The 15,123-nt window shown below is 50.9% G+C and overlaps 1 protein-coding gene across 1 annotated transcript; it reads left to right on the top strand.

The window, feature by feature from the left end:
• Nucleotides 1-369: 369 nt before the first annotated feature.
• On the top strand, nt 370-1,598 carry MIND_00278200 (uncharacterized protein; the record flags this gene model as incomplete). Its single annotated transcript, XM_037359654.1, has 10 exons — nt 370-559; nt 615-664; nt 742-751; nt 949-958; nt 1,012-1,017; nt 1,063-1,141; nt 1,194-1,201; nt 1,411-1,419; nt 1,463-1,517; nt 1,571-1,598. Exons 1-10 carry the CDS (start codon nt 431-433, stop codon nt 1,596-1,598), a joined length of 384 nt encoding a protein of 127 aa, XP_037224749.1. The 5' UTR covers nt 370-430.
• Nucleotides 1,599-15,123: the final 13,525 nt, after the last annotated feature.

The following is a 15,123-nucleotide window of genomic DNA, read 5'->3' as shown; positions in this document are numbered from 1 at the left end:
TCTCCGCCCTGCGTTCTCTGATCCTCGACACCGTTGCGCGCCCAGCTCACCATTTTCCACGAGGAAGAATCCGACATCTTCCCAGTTCTGTAGGTTCTTCGTGAGGCCGTCGATTGTGTACCTTGAGTCACTGATTATGTGCAGTGGGCGGTCGATGGGGCACATTTCTGCGGCTTCTTTTACTGCCGCCAGCTCTCCAACCTGGTTGGATGGCGAGAGGTGGGCGGGGATTCTCAGTGACCTGTTCCTAGGGTCATTTTCCCCAAAGAAGATGCCGGCTCCAGCCTGCACCTGGGGGGTTCCGTTCTTAAGTGCTGACCCATCTGTGTAGACTGTGACGGCTGGGCCGCTTGCGGGTAGCGGTGAAGTGTCCGGGGCCGCTTTTGCTTTATTTCGCGCTCCATTTCTGAAGACGCGGAATGTGTCGGCTATGGACCCTCGTGTGGTGACTTTCCGGTTGAATGGGACAATATTCTCATCGAGTGCGACCGGTGTGTCTTCAAGGAGTTCCTCCATCGTCTCCGGCTGGGCCAATCTGGGGTCCCATTTGTCTTGGATGGTATGTAGCATGTCTCTCGCCTTCTCGTAGCACTTATTCGGGTGCTTACATTTAGACGCCACCCTCGTTATTTGGCACGATGTACATTTACAGTCGACTCGTGACGTATGTCTTCGTGTTTGCATTTTGTTCGCCAGTTCTTCCGCGTCTCGGACTGACTTGACTTTGTGGTTCTTGTGTAGGCATTCGATTGTTGCCTTTGGGTAGCGGAAGACCCTCCAGTCATCCTCGCTGGACTTGATGTGGTGCCATATTGGCATACTGCGTTGTATGTTTCGGGACACAGCTATTGCCTCGATGCCGACATCGTGGTCTTTTCCTGCCTTGATCAGGCGTGCGAGGTCGTTTCCGACTTTGGCCGATGATACTTTGGGCTCCCAGTGTTGTAGGTACGGGCTGGTGCGTGTTTCCATACTTCCATATTTTTGGTCGTCAGATTTATTCCTTATCAGTATTTGGTCTGTGACGTATGCCCATGAGGGTCTGTCGGGGCCGAAATTTAGGTATCTCTGGAGCCACGTTATGGTTATGGCTTCGTTCCGGGCCGGATGTCAAGGAGGCTTCTGCCGCCAATTTCTTTCGGTGCGTACACTGTTTCCTTGTTTATCGTCACGCTCTTTTTACCTGCCCATAGGAAGTTGCGTATCCTGCGCTCGATTCGGTTCTCCACCTCCTTGGGCATGCCTTGCACTGTGGTAAGGTATTGTGTCATACCTCCCACCACCATTTGAACAATGAGCCTGCGTCCCTCCATTGTAGGGTTACTCAGTTCCCAATGCGCCAGAGCGCCGTCAATTTTTTCAAGGGTTCTTGCCCATGTGTCTGCATCTTCGACGTTGTTCCCTACCCAGGCTCCAAGGGTGCGAACTGGTTCTCCGTCCATTGCGATTTTGATGTTGTCAGCCACTTTGGTGCCGTCTAGTCCGTTAATGCATCTCGACTCAACGACTGCCTCACGGTGCTGTTGTCTCCCGACAGGGATGATTTCCGTCTTGCTAACATTAAATTTAGCCCCCGCTGCAATGCACCATTCATCTAGAATTTTCCATAATTCACCCCAGTCGTCTTCCTTGTCGAGGTACACCATTGTGTCGTCGGCGAAGAGGGAGGTGATAATTCTTTCCACTCTACCTTCGATTTTGATCCCTTTCAGGTGGGAGGATCGTAGTGCTTCTGCGAGTGGTTCTATGGCCAGGTCGAACAGAAGGCATGAGAGTGGGTCCCCTTGCCGCACTCCCCGTCACCTTGAAGGGGTGCTCACTCCGCTCTCCGTTGATCATGACATATGTTTTCGCGTTGCTGTACAGTGCCCGTACGGTTTTAATAAATTGCTCTGGTATTCCAAATTTCTGCAGAGTCCGCCATAGGTAGTCATGTTCTATTTTGTCATAAGCTTTCTCTTGGTCGAGTGCGACTATTACCCCGTCGTGTTCTGACACTTCAGCGTATTCGATTAATCTTTTCGTCAACCATACTTGGTCCCGAATTTGCCGTTTTGGGACAAAGCCTGCTTGGTCGGTGTGTATAAGAGATGGGGCTTCTTGCGCGAGTTTAATGGTGAGAGCTTTCGTGAATATTTTGTAGTCGGTGTTTAGGAGGGAGATTGGACGATAGTTCGCAATATCAGATTTGTCATTTTTCTTGTACAGTGGGCACATCCAGCTCTCCGAGAAGTCTGTGTTCTCCGCCATACCATGCTCCTCGATGTCGTTGAAGACCGTTTGCATTGCGGTAATCACGTCAAATTCTGCTACTCTCTCTTCCTCCGCCGCTTTCTCCTTTGCTGACTCGTATCGATCGTTCAGTGTTTTCCAAAGCTCAAAAGGTATGCCGTCTAGGCCAGGTGCTTTGAAGTTGGCTGACATTTTCAGTGCGTTCAGTACTTCGTCCCGGGTGACTTTGCCCCCAAGGCGTGTTTGTTGGTCTTGAGACGTGGTCGCTTTTACCCGGTTTAGCACTGTGTCAATCTTGGTCTCCCGTTCTTCTGGTGGGACGTCGTTTCGCTCGTTCTGCAGTTTGTTATGGTAATCACGGGCCATGGATGCCATTTTTCTCGAGTTAGTCTCGTATCTTGGTTGTTCGTTCGAGCCGACGTTCTTTTGCAGGCGTGGGATGATATCCTTTGGCTTCGCAGGCCTGTTTAGTTTGGACCAGTATCTTCCAACGAGCTCTGCATGTACGACATGCTGCATCTTGACGGTTTGTCTGTTGGATTTAAATCTGGTTCGTTGCAGTTGCACAAGCTTCTCGGTCATCACTGCCGCCGAGAGGGTTTTTTCTTCGTCAGTCATGTTTGAGTATTGTACAGATGAAGCCAGCACACGCAAAAAACAGATGCGACACCTGCTGCATCATATTACTAAAGTGTCGCTTCTGTTTCAATATTACGTATGATACATTGATTGTCCCATCAGACTGAAATGATCCCCAACAACATATATATAATGTACCTTTCCCCTTAAACGAACCTTTAACTAACCCTAACCGAACCTAACCAACCCTAACCAGACCTAACCAACCCTAACCGAACCTAACCAACCCTAACCGAACCTAACCAACCCTAACTGAACCCTAACTAACTGAACCTAACCAACTTAATAAATACTAACAAGATAAAATACCAACTGTTGCCATCTCCTTTATCATCATATTATGATTGTATCATCGAAATTTGCTGTATCAAATGTTTGATTTTGATGCTTAGATAGGACACGTGTCGCATCTAACTACAAGGTGTCGCATCTGTTTGTGCGTGCGCTTGCTTCATCTGGTATGTCCCGGTCATGTTTGCGTCTTTGACTATCATATCCAGTTTTTTCTCCAGATCTTTGATTTCTTTCGTCATCTTGGGGGTTACTATTTTGGCTCGTTCCCTTGCTTTGTGTGTGATATCGTCCTTGAACTCTTCCCAGAGTATTTGTGGGTTGTTGGAGGGGCTGCGCATTTCTGGGTGGGACTTCAGTAGGCCGAGACTATCTTCGAGGAGTTTGCCACGCTCTGAGGTATATTTTTTGAATGTTTTCTCGCTCGTTATGTGTTCGGGGAGTGTCCATCGGCCGCTACCCATCGTTGGCGAGTCCACGGTTGTTATTCGGAAGCTGATTAGCTTATGGTCTGTCCGGATGCCTGGTGTTTTGAAGGTCCATTCGAACGTATCGTCTGCAATGCTTGCGCGGACATAGAATCTGTCGATTCGCGATTCCGCTCCACCTTGGTCTTCGGACTGGGCATATGTATATTTCAGCGTCGTCGGGTGTGTCTCCCTCCAGTAGTCCACCAGGCCGAGTGCAGTTTTCAGTCGGTCGAGGGCATCCACGCAGATGACAGGGTCACTGTGTGCGGGGAGGCGGTCAATTGCCGACTCAACCATATTTATGTCGCCCCCCATTATGTCCGGGCGTCTCACGTGTGGGTTGTTCGCAAACCATTGGTTGATTGTGTCCCAGAATTCAGCGTTCTCAGTCGGGTCGTTTGGCGCGTAGACGCCGAGAATGGAGAGTTTTGAGCCGTCTCCGTGTTTCATCTCTAGGAGTAGGGCCCGGCCAGCGACTATTTCACGCTTGTTTATTTCTTTAGCATTCACAAGGAATTTGTTAAGGACAAAAGCGACGCCTTTCGCATTTGGCGATCTTTCGTCACGTGAGAACTCGAGTCTCATTCGTCTTCCAAACAGGCGGTCAATGCGCTGTTTTCGTTCGTCGCTCAGATGTGATTCGCAGACGATGAGGACTCCAATCTTTTCCTCTCGCATCATCTGCCATACCTCTGGCCATTTGCTGTCTTCGTGGCTTGGGTTAACATGCCCATTGCCTCTTATGTTTAGCGAAGCAACCATTGTCGACGCCTTGGTGTTCTTTTTCCCTAGTCTGCTATCGCTGGTGTCAGGACCCGGGAAGACTCTCTGTGTGTTCACTCGCGGTGCTTGCGCGGTTTCGTTTTGGATAGCAGGTGCATCTGCTTGTGAATTCTCCACATCTCCTTGTGTGGGCGGCCTTTCTACTAGCCGTGGGACTTCGTACTGAGTTCCTGGTGCATCTTGCACCGTAGCATCGTCTGCGATGCCCCCTGCTCCCTGTACTGCGGGCAGAGTTGCGACTGGGATCACTCCCGCGGTGTCGCCTACATGCACGTACTGTGCGTCTCCGGTGTCATCCCTGGCAACTGACTCGTTGCCTGGCCGGGGAACCTCGTACTGGGTTCCTGGTGCGTACTGCACCATAACAGCATCCTCTCTGATGCCCCCTGCTCCCGGTACTGTGGGCAGAGTCGCAGTTGGTTGACCTTCATCGGTGTTAAGGGGATGGTCATCGGTTGGGCCATCCCAGTTCACCTCTGGTTGACCCGCCGCTGTTTCCCCTCCAATGTGGCTCCCATCATTGGGTGTTGGCAAGCCGGTGGCGGAGCTCGCCGACCCTCCGAGAGCCGCAAGTCGTGTGCCGGGTTGCATTCTGGTATGTCCTGTGGTTGTGTTAGATGGTGTTGAATTTGTGGTAGCAAAAGAAAAGGCACGCCGCGGGCCGCGCCATGGCCCGCGACGTTAGCGCCTACCGTTCGGGGTTGACATTGGGCTTCCGTTGCATAAATCGGGTATGCAGCTTCCGCCCGCCGTCATGCCAGGACTGCTGGCCAGCGGACCCCGGCCTAAATAGGCCCCGCTGTTGCGGCGTTGGTACTCATGCCCCCTTCACAACCCATTTCTGAATTGTCAAGGGTGCATTTTCCCAACGCGGTCCCCTCCCCTGTTTCCTGTCCCAGTTTTACACTGGTCAGTAGATTTGGCAGGGTTGGGTTGCGTGAGTCGGTACATCCCACGTCTTCTTCTAGTCCCGTTCCTAGGCATTCTGTGTTTCAACAATGTAAATGTGTTCATTCAATATATACTGAGTTGGGATTGTGTTTAGTACATGAGCTCGATTATCTGCGACTATTGTACCCTCCTCGGCTGCCTCTGTTTACGTAACGGCCGCGTGGGGCGCCACCTCGTCCACCCCTTCCCCGTTCCGATCTGCCTCTCTTGTTTAGGGCGAGCGGGCCTTCGGTGTGTTCGCCGAGGGTCTGGGTCGGGCCCCACCAGAATGTTGCGCTGTTCTCACGTGTGAATGGGCAGATGTACGCCAGGTGTCCGTACAGTTTGCAGATGGGGCAGTTGGGGACTTCTCCGCTCTTCCGCATAGGTTTGAAGTGATAGACGTCGAATGAGAACTTGACCGCACGGAGTTTAGAGAGGAATGCCGCTCGTTGCTGGCTTGTTCCTCCTCCAAACGGGCTGAGGTACACCGTGATGAGTACTTGAGGCAGCGTGAAGAGATCCCGCGTGATGTAGCTGTCCCACGCGCGGCGGTGCCGGCTCCAACCAGCGCGACGATGGTATCAACAGCGAGAGACGGGCACGCGACGTTGCGGCGTTAATCAGCGCAAACGCGCACGCGAGGTCGGCAAGCATAGGCGGGCGGTGGCCGTGGGCGGGTCCTGCGTCGGTACGGTGGAAGAGCAGCGAAGGGATGGGTCGACAACGGACATGTGGCCGGGTTGACGTGGCCGGGTTACGCGGTGACTGTGTCGTGACGTCGACAGTAAGCGCGACAGTGATGCGGCGCCCGTGTCAGTCCGGCGGTGATGCGGAGGGCAAGCCCGTGTCAGTCCGGCGGTGATGCGGAGGGCAACGAGCGCGGCAGCAACGAGCGTGGTGGCGGCGGGCAGGCCGCTGATGGTGGGCTGGAGTGCTTCCTGCTGGGCCGACGTGGCCGGTGACGCAGCCGCAACGTGACAGCGTGATGACCATTGACAGGTGGTGAGGTTCCGCGACGGCGGCGGCAGCGAGCGGGTGGACAGTGAGGCGGGAGGACAGTGAGCAGGGGAGCATGGTCGACGTGGCAGCTGACAGAGCCCGGGCCACGGGTCACGCGATGATGGCGCTGTGACGTCAGCCGCGCGGCGCCGAGGCCCGACGCGCGCGAGGGTGGACGGTGCGGCGGTGACGGCAGTGACAGCGGTGGAGAGACAAGCAGACGGACAGAGGGGGCAGGTGTCATGCTGAGTAACACCGCCGCGCCGTTGATGGCATCGGCACGCCGCCCGGGCAGTGTTGAGCCCAGGAGAAGTCCAATGGGGGGGAATTGTCGGAGAGGATTGTCGAAGAGTAAGAGAAATTGAGGTTTTTGATACCCCGGAGATGTCACGATCGGGTCCCATCAACACATCTCATCTGTTGACAGATTTGGGCAGGGCAGGTGCAATGGTGGACTCGTTCTACATTTCTACTGAAGAGGATAAGCAATACGGAATAAGGGAAGGCTCATACGTGAGTACCGACCCATATCTCCAGTATGTGGCTTCTCTCCCACCGGGAGAACCGCCCAAGCAAGTCTTCTCAGGGAAAGATTCGGCGTCGTTGAGGGTTGTGTGGCCGTTAATCGCTGCGCGAGAGCGTGTGGAGTGTGTTATTGACAGTGGATCGCAAATTGTGTCGATGGCATTGTCGGTAGCGGAAAGATTGGGAATTCCTTGGGATCCTGACTTGCAAATCTACATGCAAAGTGCGAATGGGCAACTGAAGAAGTCTGCTGGGTTAGCAAGAAATGTATGCTTCTTGTTTGGAGACATACCCGTCTATCTGCAAGTGCATATCATCGACCAAGTGGCTTATGAAGTTTTGCTCGGACGACCTTTCGATCTAGTAACGGAATCCAAGTTAGAAAACTTTGGGAATGGGAACCAAATGCTCACGATTCGCGATCCTAACCGAGAGCGAAGGTGTGTGATACCGACTCAGGCAAGGGGAACTTATTCTGTGGTGTCGAACTCGAAACGGGTCGAAGAACCTGGGAAAGATCCGCCTGTTCAGAAGGAGAATCGAGAGCATAGGGCCAAAGTCGAGGTGGAATCGGATTTTCAGAACTCGTCGAGGAACTAGTGGGAGACTGGGGAGGCGAAGAGCTGTGTGTGTGTATGGGAATTGATGAAAAGGGCGAAGTGCGAGTGGAGGGATACATCGAACCTGAGGACGGGTGTCGATTTGAGGATGAAGAACTGCAATTGGCGTACCTAACAGCCAGTAAAGAGTCGAAAACCATGTCCAAGGACCGAAAGGCAAAAGAGTTGCTCGAGGAGTTTGTCCAACAGCGAGTCGACCACTCTTCACAGAGTAGGAAAAGTGGGCTAGTGGTAAAATTCGAGTCTGAATTGGGTGTCCGTCAAGGACCAGACGAGGAAGTTAGAGCGGCGGTAGAAGACATCTTATCTGGGGAACGTACATCAGCATGAATCATCGATTCCGTGTCTGAAATGTGCCGACCTTGGGTTCGATCGAGAGAGAAATGGTTCACCTGTGGAGGCTGGAGTCGAGATTATGGATACATTCGCTGGAAAGAAGTATAAACCGGTTGCGTTGAAAACGAGGCCAGTTTATGGTGAGCTTCCAGAGAAATATCGCATAAAGAGGGAAATCATCGGGGATCCTTTGGCTGAAATGCCTAAGTTATCACCAAATCCGAGTGAATTCGTACCTACCGAGAGATATACACAAGAGAGGATGGAAATTATCGATAAAGTTCACAACACTGGGTTCTTGAGGAGCGAGGAAATGAAGGTTATTCATAATTTCATGATGCTTCATTGGCCTGCGTTCGCTTGGAATGACGAGGAGCGAGGAACTTTGCGACATGATTTCTTTCCGCCTGTCGAAATACCGACGGTCGAGCACAAAGTGTGGATAGAGAAGAGTATTCCGATCCCGAGAGGACAACTAGAGGAGTTTTGTAAAGTGATTAAGAAGAAAATCGACGCGGGCGTGTACGAACCGTCGAATGCTTCATATCGCTCGAAGTTCTTTGGTGTTCTCAAGAAGGATGGCAAGAGTATTCGACTCGTTCATGCTTTGGAGCCGTTAAACGCGGTTACAATTGCGCATTCAGGAATCCCACCTGCGACAGAAGAGTTGGCAGACCACTTTTCGGGTCGAGCGTGTGGGGGAGTTTTGGATTTGTACTGGGATATGATCATAGGGACCTTGCGGAGACCTCGCGGGACTACACAACGTTTCAGTCGCCCTTCGGAGCGTTGAGATTAGTGAAACTTCCTCAAGGATGGACGACTCCGTACCAATTTTCCATGACGATGTCAATTTCGTCTTGCGAGAAGAGGTTCCCCACGTTTCGATGCCATATATCGATGATGTACCTATTCGAGGACCAGCAACGCGGTACGAGGATGAGAACGGAGAAGAGGAAACGATACCTGAGAATAAGGGGATTCGTAGATTCTTCTGGGAGCATATGCAGAACGTGAATCGAGTAGTTCAAAGGCTGAAATACTCAGGTTTGACGGTTTCTGGCATGAAAGCGGTGTTGTGTGCGGATGAATTTGTGGTCGTAGGCCATACGTGCTCGTACGAAGGAAGAAGGCCGTCGACGGATCGAGTAGGAGTCATTACACGATGGCCTCCTTTGAAGAATGTCTCTGAGATAAGACAATTCTTAGGAGTCTTGACGTATATCAAGCACTTCATTCAAGATTTCCATATTATGAGCAAGCCGATGACGGATATGCTGAAGAAAGGAGTGGAATTCGAGTGGGGAGAGCTTCAAGAGGCTTCTATGGCGTTGATCAAGAAGGCAGTGGCGGAGTGTCCGGCGATTCGACCGTTGAACTACTCAGAAGGATGGACAACAGTGATTCAGATCGATAGTTCGTACAAGGGAATCGGAATCGTGATCTACCAGTATCATGAGAACAACCCAAAGAAACGATACTACTCAAGATTTTCATCAATACCGCTCGACGAGAGACAGGCGAACTTTTCTCAGGCGAAACGAGAGTTGTTTGGCATAAAGCGAGGCTTGGAGCACATGCAATATTGGATTTTGGGCTGTAGAAATCTGGTACTTGAAACAGATGCGTCGTATATTAAGGGAATGCTGGATAATCCTGGCATGGGCCCGAATGCAACGATAAATCGGTGGATTGAACAGATTCTCATGTTCCATTTCGAGGTTGAAACATGTAATCGGCAAGACCTTTACGCCAGATGGACTCTCGAGACGAGACAAAGTACCGGGAGATGAAGAGTATGAGAATACCGATGATGGACCCGAGTTGGTGAAGCCAGGAGTGCATAAAGATTGGGATTATTCGATTCCTCAACCGAAGGAGTATGATGATTTCAAGTCGGAAATTGACACGAGAGGTGGATTCTACTTCGGAGCGTTGGATCTCGATGAGCACGACACAATGGAGAACGAAGCCTGGAGGAGAGCATGGTCAACTTTGCTTGGATACCTATGTGGAATCAATGGATGAGGCAGAAATTATCAGGGATACTTATCGCAGAGAAGGAATTGAGATGCCACAGTACATTTCATCGTTCGTGCGAGAGCCTGAGAAACTCCTACCGAATTCAGCGTTCAAATGGGATGCTAAGAAGAGGGAACCATATCCTGAAGAGCATCGGACGACAGAAGGAGTACGCTGGATGAAAAGCTCGAGTTGGTTGAGAAGTGGCTTCAAATACCAAGAAGAGACCGACTGGATTCACAGATAGGGCCTTGAAGCGTTGATAAAATACGCCGGAAGTTCTTTCTGAGTGAGAAAGGAAGGCTTTTCCGTCGAGATAAGGATGGAATGCACAAGATCGTTGTTAAGAAGGAGCATAGGATGTATGCGATGCGTTCTGCGCACGATAGTTTGGGTCATCGAGGAGCGTATGCAACGAAATCCTTGATTGAAGTCAGATTATGGTGGCCTCAGATGGATCGAGACGTATCTTGGTATGTGAAAACGTGCCATATGTGTCAAGTTCGTCAGAGTACAATGATTCGAATACCGCCTATACCTACGAAGACTCCGAGCTTGTTCCAGAAAATCCATACCGATGTGATGGTCATGGGAGCGACTTCAAACGGACACAAGTTGGTCATTGCGGCGAGGGATTCATTGAGTAGATGGCTGGAAGCTAAGGGCTTGAGATCAGACACGGCGTCGACGATTGGGATGTTCTTACTCGAGAATATTATCTGTCGTTGGGGTTGTCCTGCTGAATTGGTGACGGATAATGCGCCCCAGTTTCTCGCGGCTCTTGAGTGGCTCGGAAACAAGTATGGCATTACTGGAATCAAGATTTCACCCTATAATTCGAAGGCAAATGGACCTGTGGAGAGTGGACATCGAGATGTTCGACAGTCGATTGTAAAAGCGTGCGCTGGTAACCCTAACAAATGGTTTTATTTCTTGCCTCAAGTTACTTGGGCGGATAGAATTACCATTCGGAGAGGATTAGGCTGCTCACCCTATTACGCTGCGACTGGTTGTCATCCGATTTTGCCATTCGACATCGTGGAATCGACGTGGTTGGTCGAATATCCAGGGAAAATCATCAGTACCGCTGAGTTGGTCGGATATCGAAGAGAGCATTGGTGAAACATCGAAATCATATTCAGGAGATGAGAGATCGAGTCTCAAAGGAGAAGTTAGAAGCTGTTCGTCGATATGAGCGCATCCACGCTGCTACTATCAAGGATTATGACTTCAAACCTGGAGATATCGTCTTGATTCGTAACACTCGCATCGAGAAGAGTCTGGACAAGAAGGCAAAACTTCGTTACCTGGGACCAATGGTGGTTGTGAGACGGACAATGGGTGGATCTTATCTAGTATGTGAGCTAAATGGAGCCATGGTACCAGGAAAGATTGGCGCATTCCGAGTAATACCCTATGAAGCCAGGGAGAAGATTTCTTTCTCAAAGGACATCGAAAAGATGATCGACATGACAAAAGAGGAACTGGATGAGCTCGCAGAAGGCCGAGAGGATGTGGAAGGAACGGATTTGCAGTTTGGAGACATAGATCTTGACGAGGAAGAGTCAGATTCCGAGAGCGAAAAGTCAGATGACGACGCTTAAGGAGGAAGACTGCTTCAAAATCGAAGAGAAAAAGTGTCACAACGCAAGAATACATTCGTTCGAGGTGTGAAGACATAGTACAGTTCAAGTAACGACCGGACGGCTGATCTGGAAAGCCTTGGAAACGAGTGTGGGGGTATATAGTACTATGGGAGAAGGGATTTCGATGGAGCAGTAAGGGATTTACTTGCGGCCATGGGAAGGACCGTTGGGAGTTGCGAGACGAGCATTTCCGGGATGATAGCCAAGTACTGGGACGGATCGCTGACGAGGAGAAGTCAGAAATCGAGCACTATGACGAGACTGAGAGGGACGGACGGGAGTTTACTATCAACTTTCATGTTGCGGTCCTTCGCGAGGTCGAAGAGTGTTTGGTAGCGACGAGGCGACTACTTCAGCACGAGTCACGGGCATATGCCATACGCTGGACAGCGATGAGCACTTGCTGCTGAGCGAGTTCGAGGCAGGCGGTCAGCTGCTTATTGGTGATTCGGACTTCGGTTCCTTGTGCGAATTGATCGAGAAGTTCTTGAATGGTCTTGTACTCGAGATCAGCAGGAGCGGAATCGTCAACCGGATAAGGATTGGTCAAAATCTGGGAAATTCAAGTCAGAAACTTCAAATCTGGTCAAGGAAAAGTTACAATTCCGGCTACGGCAGCCAGGGGATCTGCGAATATGCGAATCAGCGATAGAAGGGACATCGGATAGAGTCTACAGACAGTTGGGAGGTCCTTGGGGTCTTTCTTCTTGAAGGATAAAGAAGAGATCGGCGCAGGGGTTTTGCCAGACTCGTCTATGAGCTTGGGAGAACTGGCTTTGTTGCGCTTCTTCTTAGAAGGACTCTTGTCGGTATCGCCAGAGCCTTCCTAGATAAGAACGCACCGAGTCAGGGAGATTGACGATCTTGCCGTCGTTGCGAATATTGTTCTGAATCGCATGGAGTTTTTGAAGCGCATGGGGAAGGTCTTGATAGATCAACTGGCTTGCAGCCAAACGGTCGCGGACCTCTTCCTCCTTGAGCTGAGGAAGCTAAGAACGATGATGAGTACCATTATTCCGACTAGGAAAAGTGACGACGCACCAAATACCGATACAACAAGTGAATTTTACGGACATTCTCGTCGTTGGTACGAATGCGCAAGTCGGAAACGGTGGTTATGAACTCGTGAACGTCGGCTTCGAGTTCTTCTGGAACTCCTTCCTCGGGTTCGCGAGGGGCATACATCGAGTCTGCCATTTTGTGTTCAACTGGAGACGTCTGAGGGTTCATATCGTCAGTACTCAGGCTTGGAGGAGACTGTTGTCGAGCGCGGGATGCGTAGAGCGCTGGAAACCTGCTGGAACGGCCATCCGGGCCATCTTTGACCGGTCGGACATCGGCCGACACGTGATACGGACCGGGCCGGCGGCCGGCCCCCACCGCGTATGAAACGCGTGAAATGAGTGCAATGGTGAATGCAGAAACAACTCCACAAACAACCAAAACACCCAAATCAAGGTCTGTGTGTTCGGGGCTCCATGGAAAGTATATCCATGCTGCAACCCATAAGAGCAAGATGATGATGATCAAGTTGAGGTGGTGAAGGTGGTGTGATGGAATCACTGATGACAGTGATGATGTTGATGGCTTGTAAGCTGGTGGTGGTGGTGGTGGTGGTGGTGGTGGTGGTGGTGGTGGTGAAGATGTTAGGTTGGGTGGAGAGGAAGGAGGTGTTGATGTAGGATAGGACAGATATGACATACAGAGTATGCCTCTTGTGGCCAAACATCCCCACAACAACAACCCACTCCACAATAATCTCAACCCAAAACCAACATCAAAACCCAAAATGGTAGTGGTCACAGTCACAGTCACAGTCACAGTCACAGTCACAGCTGGTATGTTGTTGCTGAAGGTAGATACATTACCTGTCTCTTGTGTTGTCTTCATCCTTGAGAGTAGAACAGCTAGCATCAAGAGCATCAGTTGCCACACCATAAATGGCATAAACAACTCCAATATGGGTCGCTCCATCCAAAGAGGGCGACGTTCCATAAAGGGAAGCGCATCTGAGCATAGTTTCCCCATCTTCATGTCTTCACATCAACCTGGCACTTCAATGTCCCAAAATTTAACAATAGTTCCGGTATATCAGACAATTTGGCGATAGTTGTGGCGTTCTCGGGTAGTCTCGGTGTTGTTGGGTAGCGTTCTCGGGTTCGGATCACGTAATCACAGCGTTCGTCGTTGTCGTCGTCAATGTCAAAGACCTTTCCACTATGGGGAGCAAGACAACCGCTATGGGGGGCGCATTGAATTCTGGGGTATCTAGCACAAACTCGGGCTCAATATATACTACTCGCTTATCTAATTTTGATGGCCCCGGCCGCCCCGGCCACGGTCACGTGCTGTTTCACTGTAATGTTTCGCCCACTTGCGACGCGTCTCACCTCACGCGTTTGGTTTCACCTCGCGTTTTATCCACCTCCCCGCGTTTGGGTGTGCGTTTGAACCATCTGCGACATGTTTGAGCCCAAACGCGTCCGCTATTGGCTCATTTCGTGTTTCCGGCTCGGCCGGCCGCCGGGCCCGGTCCGTATCACGTGTCGGCCGATGTCCGACCGGTCAAAGATGGCCCGGATGGCCGTTCCAGCAGGTTTCCAGCGCTCTACGCATCCCGCGCTCGACACTGTGGAGGAAGTGCTCGTACTGGTCGAGATTGGAAGGGAGCGAATGTCTTTGGATAGAGATGCGAGAGAAACTGGAATGGGTTATCGAACCAGGACATCTTTTATAGGCGATGGCTTATTGCTGGGACAGCAAGATCTTAAAAATGGGGGAGATGGGCTCAACGTGGTGCACGTTTTGGCATAACATGGAGAACATGGAGCGCAGCATGGTTGTGGACCGCAAAGCATGGTTCTCTCGAAAGAGCGAAACACTTTGGCGATCTGGATCATGTTTCCACCCTCAAAGATATGCTATTACCGTCGAGATTGCCACTTTCTTATGAAATGCAAGCATGGAGAAGGATATACCCGGACCTGGATCTTATGCAGGACTGCCAAGGCAGCCTCATCGCAGTTTCTGGAAACGAGATCTTCGGTATCAACCAAATCTTCGAGTAGGAAAAGTGCCAAAACAGAGGAAATCAAGGAACAACACGCCCTTTGTGATTCAAAACGCTACTGTAACGACAGGAATGATTGTAAACGACGGTAACGACAGATAAGAAGTTGGATTAAGGGTTTGCGCCGTTGAGATTGTCAAACGACATGATCAGCAGGGCAAGGGTGGAAGGAGTGAGCCTGTGCGGATGGGCAGGTGGAGCAAGCAGGAGCGTCAGGAATGCCCATTGGGACGGAATGGATCACCGGGGAATGTTCTCCATGTTCAGGGATCGTTTCCAGTGCGGGCATATCAGTGAGAGAGGATGCAGAGGACGCGGGAGAGTCGATTGGGACGTTCATGATCATGGTGTGGCCATATTCGTTCATGAAATCGTTATCTTGGGTATAACCAAAGAGCGATGCCTGAGGGAAATAGGTCAGATCGACAAGAATGGACGATTCGCAGAGGGAAATGACCTTGGAGTGAGCAGATTCGAGTCGAGCGAGTAGCTCTGAAGCGTATTTGTACTCGTTCTTGAGGGATTCGACCTTTTTACGAATTTGCTCGCGACGAATC

Source organism: Mycena indigotica (genome assembly GCF_014461135.1).
Source record: "Mycena indigotica strain 171206Taipei chromosome Unknown Mind.scaff0002, whole genome shotgun sequence".
NCBI lineage: Eukaryota > Fungi > Basidiomycota > Agaricomycetes > Agaricales > Mycenaceae > Mycena > Mycena indigotica.
This window is presented reverse-complemented; position numbering and strand designations above follow the sequence as displayed.